Here is an 18056-nt window from a genome sequence, read left to right as displayed (position 1 = left end):
ACTAATATACACTTATTACGGGAAATGCGTATAAAGTACTTTTTCCCTGCACTTACTACTGCATCAAGGCTTCACTTCCTGGATAACATGGTGATGTCACGACCCAACTCCCAGAGCTGTGCGGGCTGTGGCTGCTGGAGAGGATGATGGCAGAGGGACGCTCAGTGTCCCTCAGTGCCCCCCTGCCATCATCCTCTCCAGCAGCCACAGCCCACACAGCTCTGGGAGTCGGGTCGTGACATCACCATTTTATCCAGGAAGTGAAGCTTGATGCAGTAGTAAGTGCAGGGGAAAAGAACTTTGTGCATTTCCAGTAATAACTGTATATTGATCATTTTTATAACTTTTGGGGGGGCTATACGATACCAAATTTTTACTGGACTTCTCCTTTAAACAATAGGTGACCTCTCTGTAATTGTTTTCTGTAGTGTTGTTCCTTTTAACAACACTTTTTTGCTGGATGCATTGTAGTTTAGCTGACCGCAGTTTTTTCTACCTGTCTTCCTTGTAGTTTTTGTTACTTTCTTTTCTGCTCATAAGATTGTAATGGTTTCTTAAACCTTTTGTGAAGATTGATATAGATCTAACCCGAAGGCTGCTTTCCCTTGTCAAAATATTATTTTTGGAAAGACTTGGAAGGACACAAGTATTCCAAGAAGTTCCCCTTGTCTTGTAGAGTTGTTCTTTGATGTGAGCTGCTATCCTCATTTCACTAGGCAAGGGCTTCATTATAAGTTCAGCATCAAACGTCATGTCGGCTACTGGCTTTAGCTGCAGAGCAGAGTTGAAGAATGGGTCCTTAGGTATTTTAACAAGTTGTCGTACAGCGGAAAGTCTTACTAGTTCTTCTCTTCTGTTCTATGGAAATTTCGATGACTTCAGTACATGCTGTTGCAAACACATGTATGGGAAGGAATGCTGGGTGGTAAAGAAGCACTTGAGACACGGAGACAAATATGAGACATTGCTCACAGTTGTATTAAGGAAGTTTTCCACAGCTTTCATATTACACACTGTATTTAAAAAAACAAACAAAAAAAAACCCTCCTTATGTTATAAATTGGCCATGAGCTCAGTATGAGACCTGGCTACAGCAAGGACACTTTGTGTGCAATATACAGGTGCCCAGTATAAACTAGTATATGGAAAGATCCTGATTGCCTGGGTAAGAGTGGGTGATGTTAGGGTGCCACTTGTGATGTGGTCCTGTTATCACAGTACCTTGTGGCTGTAGAATAGAATGGACACCACATATTTGGAGTAGATAAAAGGGAAGGATTTATCAAAAATGGTGTAAAGTAGAATTGTCTTCAGATTCCACTTTTAATTTTCCAAAGAGTCAACTGAGCCAGTTTCACTTTACACCATGTTTGATAAATCTCCCTCAAAATGTTTCTTTCTTTGTTTAAAGTTGGGTGTTCTGAAGGGGGACTACATCACATTGTTCAACTGACACAATTTAACAATGGGTAAACTAGTTGTCATTGTGTTTGGCTAACAATGGCTTTAAGAGGACTTCCAGCTTCATAGGATCTGGGTTTCCTGCATTATATAAGCTGATATTCTTGCCTATGTCTGGTGCTGCATTGTAAGAATTTTTCTATACACAGTTATAGGATAGTCCTGGTATAAATAGTTACGTTGCAGAATTTACTGCGGGATTCAAGGCGTTGTCAGTCTGGAAGGTCATTGCAGTCCCGAGATCCTTGTGGTCACCTTCCAGCTGCATGCATCCGGCTGAAAAGAAGCTATGGTGGTTCAATGGAAGGATCTTGTGTGATTAGTGGAATTCAATCCCTTCTTTCTGTATCTCATGCATGGCCTGTCTTCATGGGGACTTTGCTGACTTCACGTAATCTGCACATTCTTATCTAAGAACTTGATATGTTGTCTTCTCCATATTACAGATGAAGTCCTCTAAAAGGGCTGCCCATACTTGTTTTTCCTTAGTGAACATAACACTATTATATTTGCCTGTATCCGTATAAAGTGAAGGAATGCTGGCATCCTATTATCTTGATCTTTTCCAAGAATGTTGGTGCAGCTGTTGTGCCACTCACTACTGGTTTGTTTGTTGTGTTATATGGAATATTAGCTGTAACATATATATATTTCCATTTCTATATATGTTCCAGGATACAGGAACAATATTGTGGTCTAGCACCCACAAAACAAGACTTTTGACTGCTTCTGCTAGAGGAGCCAGTCTGAATTCTAGCATCCGGCACAGGCCGGACACGCTCAGTCTAGGAATGTATAAAGCGTGGGGAGCGGAGCTGAGATGCCAGGGCTGATGCTCTAGTCACAACAGCAACAGGTTATTCCAGTAATGGCGGTCAAATTTTTTTTTTAGGCCTTTTCATTGTGTGATAAATGTACTTGTGTAGATTAGTGTTTCCTTATGAAAATGTTTACTTATGTTTAAGAATTTTTTTCAGGTATGCATGGATTCCTTCTACTGTCTCCGGTCATAAATAATAATAATAAAAACATTAACATGAACATGCATTGCTTCTACCCGCTCTACATTGTAGATGACAAAATGGTGTAGATGGTGGTATTGATGCTTAGCCATTGCTCCATTCACTATCTATGGGGTTTCCAAACATAGCCAAGTGCAGTACACTTCTGTGATCAGAAGTCCCATATAGAATGGAGCAGCAGTTGAGTACATGCATAGCTGCTCCATTCATACTCTGGACAAGGGACCTTGGTTTCCATGATTTACCGCCTTTCACCAAGGCCATGTTTTGCGCTAAATGATCCTATTTTATGTGCACCCATAAAGTCCATTTACGTGAACACTTTTTCGTTCAGCCCATGAACTTGCACCTGGCCGCGGAGCCATGATATATTCCTCCTAATACATAATTTATAGTGGATCAATATGGCCACTGCTCATCATGGAAGGGAATCGCTGGCATCATTGCCGTTATCTTAGCTGTCAATATTGCCTTTGACTGAAAGTGTAATTTTTTTCCTCATCTACTGTGTATGTTTTGTGACCGTGCAGTATAGGTGTATAGTTAATGTGTGTTTGCTCTCTCTACAGCTTCTGCTCCGGCCAGCACTGTAAACAAGAAACGGGTCGCTCCCATCAACCACTGCACTTTGGAAAAGAGAAGTGTCACAATGTCAAACATTACTATTGATCCAGATGTCAAACCTGGAGAATATGTCATCAAAAGCCTCTTTGCAGAGTTTGCTGTTCAAGCAGAGAAAAAAATAGAAGTCGTGATGGCTGAACCCTTGGTAAGTGTTCATGATGTCATCCGCTTTGTGTGATGCCTGGATTTCTCTATCTTTGTGACCTGGTTTATAGGAAACCTGTCAGTGTGGAGGACAGAAGCTCAAAATGCACTTTTGTTTGTTGACCTATTGTGAAAGCAGAATTAAAGGGTTAATGCTGTTCTATATAACGTTATGCAATTTAATAGGATTTACTGTAAAGAAAGTCAGGACTCCCTAAAGATCTTCTCTCACCAGGCACCTTACTGTATTTGAGTCTCCATTTTATTTAAGGTGCTAGACTATTGTCGGGTGAACCAGACGATTGGGTTGGGTCCAGATAACCATCTATTGCAGTGTTCCCCAACCTGCGGCTCTTAAGCTCTTGCAAACCGCTAAGTCCAACAGTGGTTGTCCCACAGTGGATTTTTATTACATATCACACCCCTCTTCTGAGGCCTCTTTTCTGTCTCTGAGGTTTGCATGGAGCTGTGTAATGGATTTCCAGATTAAATACCTAGCATTCAGATTGCTGTTGTAGGTAAAACTGTCACTTGTAGGGAATATGATTCTCTTTCAGTTGGGTTGTAAAGTTTTAACGCAACGTGTCACTGTTCATCCTGTCCGTACGGAACATGCATATAAAGAAGATGGGAGGAATCGCTGTCTGCTGAACAAGCGTTCTGCTGACAGATATCTAAGGTGTATGTCATCTAAACGGGTCCTATGGGCAATGTGTCTGTGAACAAATGCTACCTACTCCAGTGCAGTGGGTTTTAAATAGAAACATGTTTTATGGCGGCATCACCTTTTGCATTTATTTAACTAAATTAAGGGGAACAATCAAGGTCAATAATTTTTTTCCCCTACCTTTCTTCTTTTTTTAATGAATAATTTTTTATTAATTTCTGAGAACAAACAGAACAAAAGGCTAAGCCTCCCTTGTATGTAACAAGGTGACATAGCATGCGTCCTGAACAAACGGCTGTGTTATAAAGGCTTCCAGGATGCACAGAGGAGCCAATTATAATAATATTCATCGTACACATTGCAACTCCATAACCTAAAGGGAAGTCTGCAGGGTATAGGGAATCTGAAGGGTATATCGCCATCATTCAGTGGTAAAGGAAATATATTTATTATTTTATTATTATTTTATTATTTATTTGCCTTTTTATGCTAATTATCTGTTGTATAATGAGAAGTTCTACCTTTTCTTATATACTTTTCTTAGATTTCTTTATACTTTGGGCATATGTATAATTTGCGCAATAATCTCTAGTCTTTGTGCACTATTTATCATTAGGAGTACGGGCCTTGAATTTTACATTTTTTCTGCTTTTTTGCCTGTCAACTTGGCTAAGAAAACTATGCCAGGGTCTGACTGGAGTACTGCTGCGCGAAAATATTCATAAATGGCACAGCCAGCGTAAACTTCATAAATGATACATAATATTTTACGACCTGCGCAAGAACCCAAAATACGCTAGAATAATGGCACAAAAACAGTGATACTTGTGCCCCTTCATCTGGAGGTACTGAGAGGGAGACAGACACCTTTAAGACTTTCTGTATGCCAATCACAAAGCTGTCATTAAATATATGCCAAGTATCCTGCCCGAATCGCGAGTTATTAATGTTGTCCCTGGTGGCTTCTTCCCTGCCCTACCAGCTTTGCCTTAATAAATCCCACTCTATTTGGGTATAGGTAGAGATCCATCAATCCAGGCCAATAGGGCTCTATAGCATCATTGTAGAAAGCATGGGTCAGAGTGGTTAAGGAGGACTTATACCTATTAAGAGAAACAGATTGCTGATCTTAGGGAGACCAGCCAAAAGACAACACTGCCGGCTGCTAATGAAAGCGCTCAATGCAGTGAAGTCCTAGGTGCATTGCACCCTGCAAAAGAAGAGCCCGTGGAGCCTCATTAAAGAGCCTCGAAACACAGGACAGATACCCTTCTGGGAAGCCTTCTGTAAGGAAACCACCAAAACCACCATATTAAGTGGCCCTATAAGTCAATGTAATGACAAGGGAAAAACCAAGGCTTAGGTATCCATCCACATACAGCTGTTTCGGGGTGTTGCCCCTCATCAGTGTGGAGCAGAATTCTGGCTAGGTGGGAGCAATGCCTAGTAGAGCCATAAGAGAAACAGATCGCTGATCTCAGGGAGACCAGCCAAAGATAACACTGCTGGCTGCTAGTGAAAGCACTCAGTGCAGTGAAGTCCTAGGTGCATTGCCCCCTGGGAAATATGAATATGCAAAAGAAGAGCCCGTGGAGCATATTAATGCTCTGTGACTGGACACTACCTCTACTTGCCCAAGGAGTGTCAGAGCAATGTCCAGAAAAAAAAAAGACAACACCTTTTCTGAACTATTCCTTGTGCCTTCCCCTGGAAAAAAAATCCTAATATTTTCCAGTGTGTTTCTTCAACAACGTGGATTTCTCAGGGGATTAGGGTAGTCTGTAAAATTAACTTAGCACAGTCTTCTAGGCCAAGGCAACTACATGTAGGTGCATTGGAGTGCCGTGGTGTACAACAATACAATGCAGTGGCAAACTGTATAGTTTTAACCAGTGTATGCTGGGTGACTGTCCACCTGGCAGTGGATTTACAGTCATCTACATATCCCCTGTAAACTCATGTTTACATAGCGGTTGTGTCCAGTTGCTCTAAAAATTGAAGTCATACTGGATTTTCAGTTTGTATGCCATGCTTTTAGACACAGATTAGTCCCAAACAATTGGGCTAAACCACTTTTTGACAATCTCTTGTGCTTTGAAATGTGTCAGTAAATGTATTTTTTAGTCTGTGATGTCAAAAGTTGCACTGTGGAGGCTGTATTTCAGTTTCCCTTGAAAGATAATGGATTGCTTACTTTGCATGTAATTGATGCAGGTTTCAGCACAGTATCGGTGGAGATCTCCACTGGTGCACAAGTCTTTATTGCAGCACTTCCGCTAGTCGTACCTGGTCACAACATCAGAGATATTGAAAATGGTTATAAATGAATGAGAAGCTACAGAAAACTGGAAGACTCCTTTAAGCCAGTGCTCTAAGGCGCCTGTGAGCTCCAGTGTCCAGCATAAAGTAAATCTGAAAGAGTAGAGTCTGACCTTTATTTTTCACCGATATTTATCTGCGCTATTTACTAACATTTGTATTTTCTATATTTATCATAATGCTTTTTGTTCCTATTTTAGCCCTGGCTTTTTGATCTTCCTTTTGGCACTCCGTCTTGTGTTGGCCTTTTGCTTGTCCTTGCTCAGTTTAATATGGTGGATGATGGACATTTTCATGTCTGACATTATAAGTTGTTAGTAATATGGCTTTTTAATATCCACCATAAAGAGGTCAGTCATTGAGACTCCGTCCGTCAGCCTTGTGACCTTTTTGCTGTGTACTAGTGTCCATTATGTGCGCCGAGCACCTGCCTGGTGCTATTGAGCACAGACTCCACTTGTATAAAGGCTGGTAGTCTGTAATCTGCTTATAAAGGGCTCTTTATCTGACATCCAGGTGGTTTGTCAAGAAATCCTTTCAGAAGTTCAAGGCAGGTGTCTGATCCTGTGCATGACAACCTCCATTGTTTGCTTAGTATAATAACTCCATCAAAAGATTAGGGATGTGGATAAAAGCTGAGGACTAAACTGGCTGCTGGGCAGATGAATGCACTGTGGTGCCAGGCACGTCATAAAGGTGCTGCATTTACTGCCTTCTGGTTTATGACACTTATGTGTGGGTCTTATGTCTGTCTGTTCCTACAGAGCTGTCTATTATACCACTGAAAACTATATCCAGGTTGTACCTAGACTTCGGCATACCAGGCAGATTTAGAAATAGGTCCCCTGCCCCAAGATAAGTTACTCAAGCAATATAGAAAGGTATTCTTTACTGTAAGAGCAGTGAGATTAGGAGGGGCCTGGATGAATTTCTGCAGTGTCATATTACAGGATATAGTCACGAGATTCTGGAGAAGTGTTCCTGATCCAGGCTTTTATTCTGATTGCCAGATTATGGAGTCATGAAGGAATTCTTCTCACTATAAGGGTATGTGCACACTACGGAATACGCGTGGAGACTTCAAGTGGAATCCGCTGTGTGGCCCCTGGTTAAATTTTTCGCCCCTCCCATATAGGCCGTCCGCCCTAAAGAATTGACATGTTAATTCTCTGGACGGATGGTGGAATTCGCCGATGAGTATCATTGTCTATGGGTGGACCACGGAACGGAATCCACTTGTGTTCAGTGGGATTTTCGCTGTTTTTCACACAGAATTCTCAAGCAGAATTTTCCAATGTGGATCCGCTTTACACATGTTTATTCTTTAGGCAGATTCCGCTAGAGAAATTCCCCTTGAGTTCCACTTAAATTCTGCCAGAGATAAATAGGTGAGGAATTTCAAGCAGAAAACTTTCCCCTTCAATTCCTCGCCTATTCCTTAGTGTGAACATACCCTTATGAGAAAAATTGGCTTCTGGGGAGTTTCATTTTTCCTTCTCTGGATCAACATTGTTCGGTAATAGGTTGGACTGGATGGATTGAGGTCTTTTTTTTTTTTTTTTTTAAGCTTTATAACCATGTTACTGTATTAGTAGTTAAAGTAGAAAAACTGGGTAGGTGTTTCTGCAGCTTTGCTCCTGAATCTGCACATTTCTCTCCTCAGCCGCAAGCTCTGACCCTTCTCCTCATCATATACGTCTCCAGCTGCCATTATCCTCTGCCAACGACCTCTTTCTGAAGCTGGGGTACACACTCATTTCACCTTCAGTGCGTCCGTCCACATGCTCCTCCCTTCTCCTGTCCGTGGATATGCTTGTTACCTATACATTACACCAGACACGCATTAGAATTGCATTGATAAATCTCCATTAATAACCTAATTTTTCACGAATATATTAGAGACAAAAAGGAATTAGAATTCGCCTAAAGTCCAGGTATTGATTCAGTATAAGGGCAGCCTCACTCGTTGCGAATCACAGCGGATTTCACGCTGCGGGTTCCAATTACGATTCACTGTGTGAAGCTACCCTAAAGCAGTTTATGTATTACTACTGCTTCTTCTACTGTCCTTGAAAACTTTGCTGAAGAAAATAAACATCTGCGCAGGAAATGCTTAGTATTGGTGATTGAAGACATTATTGAGAGAGCATTTAAAACCATGGACTCCTGTGTATGCTCTTTTTTTTATGGTAAATGTAAATTTAATGTTGGTTCATGTAATGTATGGTACTATATTTAGGATAGGATAGTGCCCCAGATCATGAGCTGGTGACTGGCTTTCACTCCGGTTGGACAGCCTGGATGCTTAGCGTTTTTGTGTTTTATTTTTCGTTAAGAAGACCTCCAGAGAGAAAATCCTCAGGCCTTCCTGTCAGGGGCTGGCTGGCAAATTTTAGCCCGGGGGGCAAGTACACAGCACTGGCCCATGAGTAGCAGGCTGGCGGCCCATCCTTAAAGGACCACTCTGGCCTCTTACCTCTTACCTATAACATCTTCGGTCCTTCCAGTCATTTGTGACCAAATATCCTACTGTGCCCTGTGAAAGGGTCAGAACTCACTTTCCTGTATAAGTCTATGGGGCAGCTCAGTGATGACACGGAACGGTCCCATAGACAGATGCTAGGAAAGCTGGGTGACCTCTATCATACTGAGTACAAGATGCTGGAAAGCTGGGTGACCTCCATCATACTGAGTATAAGATGCTGGGAAAGCTGGGTGACCTCCATGATACTGAGTATAAGATGCTGTGAAAGCTGGGTGACCTCCATTATACTGAGTATAGGATGGTGGGAAAGCTGGGTGACCTCTATCATACTGAGTATAAGATGCTGGAAAGCTGGGTGACCTCCATCATACTGATTATAAGATGCTGGGAAAGCTGGGTGACCTCCATGATACTAAGTATAAGATGCTGTGAAAGCTGTGTGACCTCCATTATACTGAGTATAGGATGGTGGGAAAGCTGGGTGACCCCCGTCATACTGAGTATAAGATGGTGGGAAAGCTGTGTGACCTCCATAATATTTAGTATAAGATGCTGGGAAAGCTGGGTGACCTCCATCCTACTGAGTATAAGATGGTGGAAAAGCTGGTGACCCCCATAATACTGTGTACAAGATGCTGGAAAGCTGGGTGACCTCCATCATACTAAGTATAAGATGGTGGAAAAGCTGGTGACCCCCATAAAACTGTGTACAAGATGCTGGAAGGCTGGGTGACCTCCATCATACTGAGTATAAGATGGTGGGAAAGCTGGGTGACCTCCATCATACTGAGTATAAGATGGTGGGAAAGCTGGGTGACCTCCATCATACTGAGTATAAGATGGTGGGAAAGCTGGGTGACCTCCATCATACTGAGTATAAGATGGTGGGAAAGCTGGGTGACCTCCATTATACTGAGGATAAGATGGTGGGAAAGCTGGGGGACCTCCATTATACTGACTACAAATACAAGATGCTGGGAAAGCTGCCTGACCCTCATTATACTGACTACTACGCAAGATGCGGGGAAAGCTGGGGTTACTGTATTTTTACAATAGTTTATATCACTCGATGTACTTCTGTATATATGTCTCCTCTATGTACTCCTGTGTAGGTCTTCTCTTGTATATATGTATCATCTATATACTTCTGTATATACGTCTCCTCTATGTACTGCTGTATATATGTATCCTCTATGTCCTCCTGTATATATGCCTCCTCTATGTACTCCTGTATATATATGTATACTCTATGTACTCTTGTATATATATATATATATATGTATCCTCTATGTACTACTGTATATATGCCTCCCCCTGTATATATGTATCCTCTATGTACTGCTGTATATATGCCTCCCCCTGTATATATGTATCCACTATGTACTCCTGTATATATGTATCCTCTATGCCCTCCTGTATATATGTATCCTCTATGTAGCAGGGACACATGCAGGCAGGGGCATTTCCGGGATAAGCGAGGGGGGGGGGTAGCGGGACACATGGTGCCTCCATCTAGGTAGAGTGTAGTAGTGGAGGTATAGTGGATAATGGGTGTAGTAGTACAGGTAAAGATGAGGGGTGAGGTAGTACAGGTATAGATATGGGGGGTATTAGTAATACTGATGAGGGGGATTAGTAGTACAGGTATAGATGTGGGCTGTAGTAGTACAGGTAAAGATGAGGGGTGTAGTAGGAATAAAGGTATAGATGAGAGATGACAGGGGCATACTGGGGGAAACTGGGGCAGCTGGGGATGACTGGGAGAGCTGGGGGTGTACGGGGCAAACTAGGGGGTGAGTGGGGCAGCTGGGGGTGACTGAGGGGGACTGGGGCAAACTGGGGTTGACTTAAGCGGGACTGGGGCAGTTGGAGTTGACTGAATGAGGACTAGGGCAGACTGGGGGTGACTGAAGGGGGACTGGGGCAGACTTGGGCGACTGAGGGGGGACTGGGCAGACTGTGGATGACTGAGAGGGACTGGGGCAGACTGGGGTGACTGAGGGGGACTGGGCAGACTGTGGATGACTGAGGGGGACTGGGGGTGACTCTAGGGGGACTGGGGCAGCTGGGGGTGACAGAGGGGGACTGAGGCAGACTGGGGGTGACTCTAGAGGGATTGGGCAGCTGGGGGTGATTGGGGCAGGAGTGCACATATCCCTCCTCCTCTCACCCCGGCACACAGGTTCCCCTCCCGGCCACACGTGCAGGTCCCCGGTCTCTGAAGCAGGCCACAGGGACTGTAGAGGTGATAGCGTCACTGCCATTACTGGAGCTGTACAGCGGGATCGGGGGATGCAGATCCCGCTGTTCAGCTCCAGGACCCGAAGCAACGTTATTACCACTTCAGTCCCTGCAGCCTCCTCCAGAGACCGGGGACCTGCACGTGTGGCCGGGAGGGGAGCAGGACGTGATATGTATAGCTGGGGTAGGTCAGTCGCGGCTCTGTTAGGCGGACTGCCGACCGCCCTGCACCTCACCTCCGGCCCGACACTCCACGCACCGCCGCCCGCCATGCACCTCACCTCCGCGCCGCCTGCTTGACCTGCACCTCTTGCCCGGCCGCCAACCCGTCACTCTACGCTGCTCCACCTGCAATGATTTTTTGTGAAAATTGAATTTACGGTTTTAATCGAAATTGATTCTAACCTTCTGGGCAAATTAATTTGATTAATCGCCCAGCCCTAACTCCTCTGTATGTATGTATCCTCTATGCACCCCTGTATATATGTCTCCTCCTGTATATATGTCTCCTCTGTATGTCTCCTCCTGTATATATGTCTCCTCCTGTATGTATGTATCCTCTATGTACCCCTGTATATATGTCTCCTCCTGTATATATGTATCCTCTGTATGTCTCCTCCTGTATGTATGTATCCTCTATGTACCCCTGTATATATGTCTCCTCCTGTATATATGTATCCTCTGTATGTCTCCTCCTGTATATATGTCTCCTCCTCTATATATGTATCTTCTATGTACCCCTCTATATATGTCTCCTTCTGTATATATGTATCCTCTGTATGTCTCCTCCTGTATGTATGTATCCTCTATGTACCCCTGTATATATGTCTCCTCCTGTATATATGTATCCTCTGTATGTCTCCTCCTGTATATATGTCTCCTCCTGTATGTATGTATCCTCTATGTACCCCTGTATATATGTATCCTCTGTATGTCTCCTCCTGTATATATGTCTCCTCCTGTATGTATGTATCCTCTATGTACCCCTGTATATATGTCTCCTCCTGTATATATGTATCCTCTGTATGTCTCCTCCTGTATATATGTCTCCTCCTGTATGTATGTATCCTCTATGTACCCCTGTATATATGTATCCTCTGTATGTCTCCTCCTGTATATATGTCTCCTCCTGTATGTATGTATCCTCTATGTACCCCTGTATATATGTCTCCTCCTGTATATATGTATCCTCTGTATGTCTCCTCCTGTATATATGTCTCCTCCTGTATATATGTATCCTCTATGTACCCCTGTATATATGTCTCCTCCTGTATATATGTATCCTCTGTATGTCTCCTCCTGTATATATGTCTCCTCCTGTATATATGTATCCTCTATGTACCCCTCTGTATGTCTCCTCCTGTATATATGTATCCTCTTTGTACCCCTCTGTATGTCTCCTCCTGTATATACATATCCTATATGTACCCCTGTATATATGTCTCCTCCTGTATATATGTATCCTCTGTATGTCTCCTCCTGTATATATGTCTCCTCTATGTACCCCTCTGTATGTCTCCTCCTGTATATATGTATCCTCTTTGTACCCCTCTGTATGTCTCCTCCTGTATATACATATCCTATATGTACCCCTGTATATATGTCTCCTCCTGTATATATGTATCCTCTGTATGTCTCCTCCTGTATATATGTCTCCTCCTGTATATATGTATCCTCTATGTACCCCTGGTAAAGTCCAAGGTTGGAACAGCGGAACCTCCTAGGGATGCACAGTCTCCGTCAGGTGGGCCCACACCTGATACTCAATAGCGAAAAAGAAATGGTGTGGAGACAGCATCCATCCAGTGAAAAAATATTTTTACTTTATTTTAAGCCATTGCATATAAAAAGATTACCGACGTTTCGGCTCTAACACTCCTGAGCCTTTCTCAAGTGTTAGAGCCGAAACGTCGGTAATCTTTTTATATGCAATGGCTTAAAATAATAGAGATGTATCCTCCTGTATATATGTATCCTCTATGTACCCCTGTATATATGCCTCCTCCTGTATATATGTATCCTCTATGTACCCCTGTATATATGCTTCCTCCTGTATATATGTATGCTCTATGTACTCCTTTGTATGTCTCCTCCTGTGTAGGTCTCCTGTGTATATGTATCCTCTATGTCAGGGAGGGGGAACCTTGGCTCTTCAGCTGTTGCAAAACTACAACTCCCATCATCCATGGACAGCCTATCGCTCTCCAGCTATGATGGGAGTTGTAGTTTTGCAGCAGCTGGAGGGCCTTGGTTCCCCCTCCCTGCCCTATGTCCTGCTGTGTAGATCTCCTCCTGTGTAGGTACCTTGCTTGCTGCAGACACCATCTTCTCTGTCTTCAGGCTCTTCTAGCCCAGTTGCAGAAGAACCAGCTGGGAGGAGAGAGCGGCCTCTGGTGGCCGGAGAAAGATACTGCGTACAGCAGTTTGCTTTTTACCATAAGCCTCTTAGGCTTATAGAAAGCATAGTGGCCATACAGGGGGCGGGGCTTCCCGGCATGGGGGCGGGGCTTCGGCGGCCGCTTCCATCACAGTCCGGATCCACCACAGCCACAGGTAAATATGACTGAAGAGGGCGGGGCTGTAAGCAGGGGAGGCGGGGCACTGAGGACTCCAGCCAGCTGTCAGCAGCCATGCGGCCCTGACAACTGGGGGAAGACCGGCCCGGGGGGCATATGCCCCCCTGCCCCCCGGCCCAGCCCGCCCCTGCTTCCTGTACTTATCTGCTGGTGTATGCCCTATAGAAAGTGGAGGTTTTTTTTCCCAGTCTGACACAGTGCTGTCTGCTGCCACCTCTGTCCATGTGAGGAACTGTCCAGAACAGTAGCAAATTCCTATAGAAAACTGCTTCTGCTTTGGACAGTTCCTGTCAGAGACAGAGGTGGCAGCAGAGAGCACTGTGTCAGACTGGAAAGAACACACCACTTCCTGCATGACATACAGCAGCTGATAAGTAGAAATACTTAAAAAAAAAATAGAAATAATTTACAAATCTATATAACTTTTTGACACTAGTTGATCTAAAAAAATATTTAAAACTCAACTTATAAATGTATCTTTTTTTAATTTGTGTTAAAGGTTTATGATGCTAAGTTCATTACAGTTTATGAATCCTTCCTGCATTAATCCTATGTGTAGTGTATGCTGAACCCAGTCTTCATTAGATTGCAATGATATGTTATTTCCTCTGTATCTGTGTTCTTCAGTTCTGTAGTTGATGGACAAGGCCACAATTCATAAATATACTTTATATACTTTACCAGTAGTACAAAGGTTCACGTATATCGCATCCTTGTTTGCTTTGTGCGTTAAAAAAAAATAGTGCTCTCCTATCTGTAATCCATTCTTGTTGTAGTCATCTGTCTTCCACCATAGGATAGAGATATGCCTGTGCTGTTAGGATTGCTATGATACTTACTGGACTTCACCCACACAATTTTGCTATTTCCTCTATATCTGTGAAGCGACTTATCGAGCCCATCTATCTTCCGAGTGCACTTTTCATCTACATCCATCGGTTTTCTTGTTAAAATAAATAACCCGTCTTTTTATTACTGCAATAAAAATTATTACTGGATCCAAAGTCCTCTGTTTTACTGGCAAGGCGGTAACCCTAGCGCTTCAGTTACTATTATTATTTCAGTTTGGGGATATTGCTCTGCGCATAAATATTTCTTGCCTTTTTTCTGGATTACATGTGTTGTTTCTGATACTTTGTAATGGTGCGTTCACACCTACAGGATCTGCAGCTGATTTTCTGCAGCAGATTTAATTTAAATAACTAAACACAGCATCAAATCTGCTGCAGATCCTGTAGGTGTGAATGCACCCTAAAGGAGGGTTCAAAAAGAGTTAGGGGTTCTTTCTCAGACTACTACAAAATACTACATTACATGATGACAATCTCTGAGTCATCATATTTCATTACCAAAGCACTAGTACAGAACAACCACAGGTGACTACTTTCCTTTCCGGCTCCTGCTTGCTCATGTCCCATTGCTCCAAAATTGGGCAGCTTAGTGAGCGACCTAGAGAGTGAAAAAACAGTAGCTGAACATTTACAGCTTAGGCCCCTCCATGCCTCCATGTGGTAGATAGGCTTTTCAGTGCCTGTTTCCATATAGTATTAGGTCCCCTCTGTACAGCCCCCATATAGAATTAGGCTTGCTCTGTGCAGCCCCCATATAGTATTAGGCATCCTAAATGCTGCCATAAAAATAGAAAAACAGCCTCACCTGTCAGTCCTCAACAGCACCTCTCCTGAAGCCCTCTACTGTTATCCAGCATAGGCAGCATGTTACAGAGACGCTACTTGTGCAGGAAGCCAGTCATTATAGCCCTTTCACTTGTGTGTGCTTCTTATGTGTGCAGCAGAGCGTGAACTTTTATTTCCGCATCCTATTTTGACAGTTTGCTGTGGTACATGTCCAAAGATGGCACAGTGGTAATAGGAACCTGGCCTTAGCTGTTCAGTACTATCGGAATATGAGCACTCACAGCTGATGGCCAAATACCCCTCAAGTAACTAGCATTTTGCAAAGCTCTTTTTTTTCCTACCAGACATTGTATATTACCCTATTATTACCCAATGTGCACTGCCAATGCCAACACTTAGGCCCCCTTCACACGTCCGGAAAATCTGTCCGGATTTCCTATCAGGAAATCCGGACGGATTTCCGGACTCATAGGCTAACATTGGACACGGACACCCTTCCGGATTTTTCCGGAAGGGTGTCCGTTCCGGAAAATAGGACCGGATTTTTTAGATCCTGTCCTATTTTCGTCCGGAAATCCGGCACGGACGCCCCCATAGAAGTCTATGGGAGCGCCGGAATCACGGGCATTTTCCTGATGTATGTCAGGAAAGTGCCCGTGATTCCGGAATGGTAGAGAGCCAGGACCTCACCACGGGGCCGACCGCCCGCCCGCTCGCCCGCCCGCCCGCTCCGATCGCCCGCACCCCCCCCCTCCCGGAAACTCACCACCGGCCCGCCGCATGCTCCGGACCTCCGACCGCTGCCGCCGCCCGGATCTCTGCACTGCACTCTGCCCGGACCTCAACCTCGCTGCCCGGACAGAGCAGGATCCAGGACAGGTGAGATTACCCCTTTAGGACTACTACTCCCACCATGCTCTGATGGAGTTGCCAGGCCATGATGGGAGTTGTAGTTCTGCAGCCTGTGGCCATCCAGGTTGCAGAAGTACAACTCCCATCATGGCTCTGCTGGCAGGCCATGATGGGAGTTGTAGTTCTGCAGCCTGTGGCCATCCAGGTTGCAGAAGTACAACTCCCATCATGGCTCTGCTGGCAGGCCATAATGGGAGTTGTAGTTCTGCAGACTGTGGCCATCCAGGTTGCAGAAGTACAACTCCCATCATGGCTCTGCTGGCAGGCCATGATGGGAGTTGTAGTTCTGCAGCCTGTGGCCATCCAGGTTGCAGAAGTACAACTCCCATCATGGCTCTGCTGGCAGGCCATAATGGGAGTTGTAGTTCTGCAGACTGTGGCCATCCAGGTTGCAGAAGTACAACTCCCATCATGGCTCTGCTGGCAGGCCATGATGGGAGTTGTAGTTCTGCAGCCTGTGGCCATCCAGGTACACTAGGGCTGTGTGGGTACCTGTGATTTATGTTGGCATACTAGACCATCTCATCAGGAAATCCTGAAGGTTTTTCCTGATGGTTTCCTGATGGTAAAAACGGATTACTGTCAGGAAATCCTGATACTATCCTGATGACATTTGAGGTCTCCTGATCAGGATTTCCTGACAGTAAAAACTGACACGGACGTGTGAATGGGGCCTTAGTCCAGTCTAGGTCCAGGATTTCTTTGCTGGCATTGTTAGAGTGCTCCAACTTCCAGTATAAAGCAATGACTATAATCAGTGTCATGGGAACTGAGCATTACGAGATGCTTAAGCGCCTGGATTTTGTCCTTTTATGCTTTATAGCCACTTGATAACTGATTTAATGCAGTGATCTTCATACATCAAGTATTACAATACAGTGTTTATTGTTTTTTTTTATTTATTAGAATTCTCATAATACCTATCCCATCCCCAACCACACTGCTTCGCTTCTTCCCCATTGCTCTTGGATCTTCTATCAAGGTCATAGTTATATAGCTGTGTATATATAGACCAGTATAGAGAGTTACAAAAAGGAACATACAATAATAAAACATTTCCATTTTAAAATGAGTGGTCTTCTTTAACTTCCTATGAAATACATTTAACCTTGGCTATACAAATAGCTTGTACATTATCAGTACTATCACACGACCCAACTGCTGCACTGGATGTAACACGGTCAGATAGCTGTATATTGGGCGCATGTAGATAACTGCTACAATATATACTCCACCAAAGAAACCAATTTGTGCTCTTGTAGTCTTATTCAGCCTTTGGCCTTGTGCATAGTGTTTTTAGTAATAAAGGTGTTTTTTCATAGCTCTAGACCATTGGATATGTGTCCTTTTATGCTCTTTTTTTATTACTGTTTTTACCTTTTTATGTTGGATTACACATTGCTTACTATAAATCTAGGCTCAGTTATTACAGTCTATATAAGTTAGGTTAGGCTCTCTGTGCCCCATGTACTAAAATGACCTGCATTCCAAGTTAAATCTTTATTAAGAGACCCCTATTACAATATTACAGTAAGCTGCAGGGGAATTACATTGACACAGCCCTTATGGCCACCATGGGTCCTACAAGGTCCCAGAAAAGAAACGTTTCAAACTATATCACACATTGTTTAAGCCCTTGCAAATCCCACCGACCACGAGAGTTTCTTGTCGCCAGATTGGCTGGAACACCGGTGAGTATGCTAGACTTCTTAGCGCTTACTTGCTATATAATTGTTAAATTATATATCTATATATGACTGTCAGTAGGTTTATGCTGCCCTATCTCAGGGTAGCATAAACTAGTGACAGAGAAGCTAAACGGAATGATGTATCACTTACATTTCTCTGTGCAGCTGATTCAAAGAGATCCTCCTGCATAACATGGACAATACTTAGTCCCGTATTCTCAGTAGTCCTCGATGTTCATGAGCACCACACTGGCCACCGATTTTAAGTTGTCTTTCTATG

The 18056-nt window shown here is 43.7% G+C and overlaps 1 protein-coding gene across 12 annotated transcripts in view; it reads left to right on the top strand.

Annotated features, from left to right (window-relative positions):
- Nucleotides 1–18056, top strand: part of FRYL (FRY like transcription coactivator) — a 209078-nt gene that overhangs the window by 94000 nt on the left and 97022 nt on the right. For all 12 annotated transcript variants that reach the window (XR_011363936.1, XM_069977609.1, XM_069977607.1 and 9 more), the window contains one exon: nt 3053–3252. Coding sequence is in view for 11 of the 12 variants with exons in the window: in XM_069977602.1 (XP_069833703.1) it covers nt 3053–3252 (200 nt within the window). In the remaining variant the exon portion in view is untranslated. The remainder of the gene's footprint in view (nt 1–3052; nt 3253–18056) is intronic.

The sequence above is a fragment of the Dendropsophus ebraccatus genome, chromosome 7 (assembly GCF_027789765.1).
Source record: "Dendropsophus ebraccatus isolate aDenEbr1 chromosome 7, aDenEbr1.pat, whole genome shotgun sequence".
In the NCBI taxonomy this organism is placed as follows: domain Eukaryota; kingdom Metazoa; phylum Chordata; class Amphibia; order Anura; family Hylidae; genus Dendropsophus; species Dendropsophus ebraccatus.
This window is presented reverse-complemented; position numbering and strand designations above follow the sequence as displayed.